The sequence below is a fragment of the Cryptotermes secundus genome, unplaced genomic scaffold (genome assembly GCF_002891405.2).
Source record: "Cryptotermes secundus unplaced genomic scaffold, Csec_1.0 scaffold1729, whole genome shotgun sequence".
Taxonomy (NCBI): Eukaryota; Metazoa; Arthropoda; class Insecta; order Blattodea; family Kalotermitidae; genus Cryptotermes; species Cryptotermes secundus.
Window position 1 is genome coordinate 255,645 of NW_019733345.1, and position 5,907 is coordinate 261,551.

The 5,907-nt window shown below is 43.0% G+C and overlaps 1 protein-coding gene across 4 annotated transcripts in view; it reads right to left on the reverse strand.

Annotated features, from left to right (window-relative positions):
* LOC111868124 (interleukin-1 receptor-associated kinase 4) overlaps window positions 1-5,907 on the reverse strand; it is a 29,958-nt gene that overhangs the window by 11,711 nt on the left and 12,340 nt on the right. For all 4 annotated transcript variants that reach the window (XM_023858525.2, XM_023858522.2, XM_023858523.2 and 1 more), the window contains 2 exons: window positions 4,584-4,693; window positions 879-993 (listed from right to left, as the gene is read on the reverse strand). In XM_023858525.2, coding sequence (XP_023714293.1) covers window positions 879-993; window positions 4,584-4,693 — 225 coding nt within the window. The remainder of the gene's footprint in view (window positions 1-878; window positions 994-4,583; window positions 4,694-5,907) is intronic.

Sequence of the window (5,907 nt, forward strand, 5' to 3'; positions counted from 1 at the left end):
CTAGCGAAACACCAGTTTCCTGTGCTAAGCGTCTTAACGATTTTCGAGGACTGATCTGTAATCTTGCCTGAATATCCTTAACCTTTTCTTCAGTCAGCACAGTTCTCTTCGATTGCTTCTTCTTGTCACTCACTGAACCTGTGGCCCGCCACTTTTTCAGAAGCCTGTTTACACACGACTTTGTGGGAACTGGCGAGTCAGGATATTTCTGACGAAACCTACGTGCGAATTTTCTGTAAATGTTTTTCCTTGCAATAGTTTCGACAATAAACACACGCTGTTTAATAGTGAACTTCATTTCCACCGTCTGTCGACAGCTGTAAACATTCCACTCCACTTCCACAGCAAGACAAAGACTGACTGTTTAATGCAACCTCGGGTTCCGATTATGCAACCATCGGCGTAGGAGCACTGCAGTTGCGGGGAGGAGTTGCATCCGTTCTGCGGTGGTATGAGTCACGGCAAATTGCAGCCACGGCGCGCACTTGATTGTACGCACTGTAGTTAAAACATTAGATGACTTCAGTTTTAAAAAACACAGAATATTTGAGGATTCAAAGACATTAATGTGTTCATAAAGTAACAGCAAAATCAACTGAAGCATGCAATTAGATTACTGGGTGAAGACATTAACAGAGCATGAGATGGGTAGGGATACGGCACATGTCACGAAGATCAAAAGCCTGTACAAAATTAATTTTAATCAGAAAACATGAAGCAAAGAGACAACCTGGAATGCCTAGGGACAGATGTGATGATAATCAAAATGGAGCCATAGATGGGTTCAAGAGGCTCAGCAGTTGCATAACTTTATCTCCTCAAGCACCATAGAGGCACTTACTGTGCAATGACTAAAGAGATCTGCAGCTTGAACTTACCTTGCACGCAAGTCTGTCCTGTAGGGACCCATTCCTCATGTACTCATACACAAGACAGCGAGTGGAACTATCGCATGAGTAGGCGAGCAGTCCCAACAGGTTATTATGTCTGAACCTGATGATGAAGAAATGCAGTTTTAATATCTAGTGATGAGCAACTGTTCACGGATGGGAAGCCCAATGGCTACGGGCCTCAGTTTTGTTGTGAGGACACACACAGCTGCAGGCTCTTGCATTACATCCATGTGAGTAATCAGCTCCATGCTGTGACTGCTACATTCCTGGAGAAAGAGCCCCTGATACTCACTGGATATGAGGCTGTCTGGAAGCAGTTTTGGGGTTATCAAACCCCAATTTTCTGGCCGTACAGCCTCATAATCTAATCACCACACTGACTCATCTACCCAGTCAATAATGGTTAAGATGCAGACAAGCATAATGTTAGATCTTCTGCATAAAATATCCACACAGCATTTTATATATGAATGGAATAATATGATCCACACAGCATTATATACAGGGTGTCCCAGGAGGAATGGACCAAACTTCAGGAGGGTGTTCCTTATGTTAAAGTATGCCAATATAACCCAAAACACCTATGTCCAAAGTTGAACGGTTACGGAGATAATGGCCCAAGAAAAGTGTGGTCTTCTGGCAGGTCCATGCACTGTACCTCTCAGCTGAGAGGCCTTATCTATGTTTGTCCTTGAGTGCCGTGATTCACCCTAGCCGTACGTATGTAGTTGGCTTTATCAGAACACGCAGCCAGCCACNGCAATGCCGGTCAATGTTTGACACTTCTCTGGCCATTATCTCCGTAACCGTTCAACTTTGGACATAGGTGTTTTGGGTTATATCGGCATACTTTAACATAAGGAACACCCTCCCGAAGTTTGGTCCATTCCTCCTGGGACACCCTGTATATGAATGGAATAATATGGTCCAACGATGTGAAATCCAGACCCATTTCCATAAGGTAGGGTAAGGTAAGGTAAAGTTGTACCAATACTTAATTAGTTAAGACATGTGGGAAAGTGGAGGTATAGCTCCACCTTTCTTGACCTCAGCACTAGATAGAGGTTAGTGGTCAGCTTCATGCCTTTGCTGTTTCACTCCTGTGGAAATAACCCCAAGTACTCATTGGATAGGGGGCTTGGTGGGCCCCAGAATCAGTCTGGAATGCTGTGGAGAAAAAATCTTGCACTGCTGGGAATCGAACACAGGGCATTCAGCATGCAGCCCATCACTATACCGACTGAGCTATCCCAACTCCTAGAAACATTTCCATGAGATACCAAAGTGGGAAACAAAGTCACACTGATACTGAATGCTGCCAACCCCCAACCCCAGCTGCTCTGATTATCCAACACTGGATGAAGTCCAATTAAAAAGCCTCAAATGCGAAGCTGTCCTTGCTAGTTAAAGTCTGCAGCATGTTACCAGTTTCTGAACCTGGAACCTTTAACACATTACGGACCGGATGGGCCATATGGCCCTCTATGTTTCCAAGCGTTGCGGACCAGTCGGGCCATATGGCCCTCTACGGTCACATTATGTTGCAAAACGCTATATATCACTGTGTGGGTAGTTACTATAGGATTCTGACGATGGTGTATAACACACTAATATCCATGGACTTTATCCATCATCCTGGTTTTTAAGATAACTAATAAAAACACAATGTTTCGGAAACTGGATCTGTTTCCGTCCTCAGGTGATTGAGGCTAGCTCTTTCTAACGGACCCAACAGAATAGGTGTTTTCCTTCACGTGAGGACGGAAACAGATCCAGTTTCCAAAACGTCGTGTTTTTATTAGTTATCTTAAAAACCAGGATGATGGATAAAGTCCAAAAACCCAATATATCAGTGCTGTGTGGCTTTGTTGAATCGTAACTACTGCATGGATGACCTCGGGAATGATTGCTGCCTTATCTAGTAACTCGATCAGAGTCATTTCCTGTCACAACCTAAACAAAATTGGCTTTGTTCTAATCCAAGCTTGCACGTATGAACCACACAGCTACCAGTTCAACATGGCTCAGAGACGAAAGCAGTTGCAATCTCTCGGAGGACAGGAAATATTAGATATGTTCTCCGATGAGCTAACAGATTTGCCAACTGCTTCGTCTTCTGATAGCGAGGCCATTATCAGTGACAGTGACGGGGGCCACAGGGCTGCCCAAAATGTGTCAAGTGAAAGTGAGAGCTCCATTGAAAGTGCGAGTGTCGAGACAGCTAGATGGGATAAAGTGGACAAAACCCCCACTTTGGGAAAGTTTACTGGTGATCCGGGGGTGAAGCAGATGCCATCGAACCCAACGGATGTGTCTGAAGTTGCGTCACTGTTTTTTTGGAGATAGTTTCTTTGACGGAAGGGGGACATTCCGCTTCAGTCCTGGAGGGATACTCGCGTTGTGAATATAGTTTCCACTATTCACAATTCGAGCATGGTCGATGTTCAAAGACGACACGGGCAAGTAAAGAAGCCTCTTTGTATTTCTGAGTATAATATGTTCATGAAAGGAGTTGATAGGGCCGACCAGTTCATGGCCTAATATTCCCTTCCTAGGAAAACAGTAAAATGGACGAAGAAAGTTGCACTGTGGCTTATAAACTGTGCAATTTTCAATTCATTTACGGTTTTCAAAAAGGTGAGCAGAAATTCTACTTTGAAATACAAAGCATTTCTGTTGAAACTGGCAAAAGCTTGGGCTACTGACGTCACGGTGGCGGCAGTACCTGCGTCAGACACAGACGTAGTGCAGCCGGGGCCATCTGTTCGCACCCGCCAGAGGCCTCAAGTAGACCCCCCTGGCCGACTCTCGGGTGATATGCGGAAACATATTCTCATGAAAATTGTGAAGAGTGAATATTGCAAGAAGAAACACCCTTCTAGGCAGTGCCGTGTGTGTGCAGAGCACAAGAAGAAGAGTAGAACTGCCTACATGTGCAACTTCTGCGTAATGCCTCTTCACAAAGGGGAATGTTTCCAGAGATATCACACGAGCAAGCACTTCTAGGAGCTCTGGTAAGTGTTCTCCAAAAATTTCAGTTCATAAAATTAATTAGGAGATTTTATATTAATTTTTAAAGTGAACAGTGCACAAGTTAGGGTAGTAGGTTTAAAAACGCCGGTCCCCAGGGTGATTTAAATGTTTAAACCACCGGTCCGCAATGTGTTAAAAGTTATATTTGTCATGAAGATGACAGCCACATGAACCTCCAGCACTACATGCAGTATATGGGACTGAGATCTCATTACAAAACTGTGCCAAAATAACAGTGATAACAACACAAGTCCCCACTATATAGCCTTGGCATGGGCCATATAGATATACCATGTTACCTAGCAGTGACCCAACAGTTCCTCAATTTTTGTGCGTACATTCATTACTGTGAAGAGTTGTTTACTTTGCCATTGCCTATCAATAGCCATCTCTTCTGGCTCCACCATTGTGACTGCAGAGCCTGGTTTGTGTGGGTATCACCATTTCAGAGGAACATATCTCCATGTTCAGGACAGAGGATGCAGACAGTTATGTTTCTCTGATGTGTTGGTACCCACCTACCAGACTAAACAGTGTCATGACCAAGACTACTCCAGTATGAGTCGACTTGTTCATTCTTATAAAAAAAAATATTAAAACCAAACATTAACTAGATTCTAGATTGTGAAACTCATCCAAAAACTTCAGTTTGCCTACCTCGACAGTGACTCTATCTCGTTTTGGAACTGCTTCTCCACATTTACGGCATCCGTGTGCAATCTTTTAACAGCCACACATTTTTGAGATGGAAGGATCCCCAGGTACACCTACACCAATGAAACACATGTTACCAAAGTAACAGGACTCATCAATATTGTAGTCGCACGCCACACTGAACCACACCTTAAAATCTCCAGAAACAACAGAATGACAAGTACATTAAAATACTTACTTATTTATGGAGCTGAGCCCTTCTTGAGGAGCCACCAAATTTGCAGCTACTCAAGAATTTCCCAGCATTTTATGGAACACGAAGGTTCATTACTGTGTTCACAAGAGCCCTCCACTGGTCCCTATCCTGAGCCACACCAATCCAATCCATACCATCCCATCTTATCTCTCTAAGATCAATTTTAATATTGTCCACCCACCTACACCTTGGTCTTCCCACTGGTCTCCTTCCTTCTGGCTTTCTCACCAATATCCTATATGCATTCCTTGTCTCCCATATTCGTGTTACATGCCCTGCCCAACTCATCCTCCTTGACTTGATCATTCTTATACTTTGGAGAAGAGTACAAGTTATAAAGCTCCTCATTATGCAGTTTTCTCAAACCTCCTGTCGCTTCATCTCTCTTCGGTCTCAACACCCTCAGTCTATGTTCCTCCCTTAATGTCAGAGACCAAGTTTCACACACATACAGAACAACAGGCAAAATTATAGTTTTGTATATTCTAATCTTTATGTTTTTGGACAGAAGATGAAAAGACAAAAGATTCTGGAATGAATGGTAGCAAGCATTACCTGAGTTCAATTGCCTCTCAATTTCCTCCTTAATCAGGTTTTGATTTGTTATTGTCGTTCCCAAATATCTGAACTGTGCCACATCTGTTTCCTGTCTTTATGTCATAATTTTGCCTGGCATTCTGCTGATGAGACAGCAACATATACTTAGTTTTCTCTGTGGTTACTTCTAGACCAACCTACTTACTTGCAACAATTAAAGTTTGTGTGTTTTTTTACGGTCTATATATTGTAACGTGTTTCGCTACTGAAGATGCCGTAGAGATGGTTAATTGGTTTATTTAACAATCTACAAGTATCGGCTACAATTAATGATAACAATGTTACGGGTTTCCACACTTTACAAACCCTACAACAAAATCTCTTAACACTATATTCAAGAGTCTCCACGTATTAATAAGGCGGGAGCTATACAAGTCTCCCTGAATTACACACTCCAAATATAACTGTACTACAGCACTCACTAAGTCTCGAAAGCACACAATAAGTCTTCCGCTCGCTGACTTCTTAGTTATC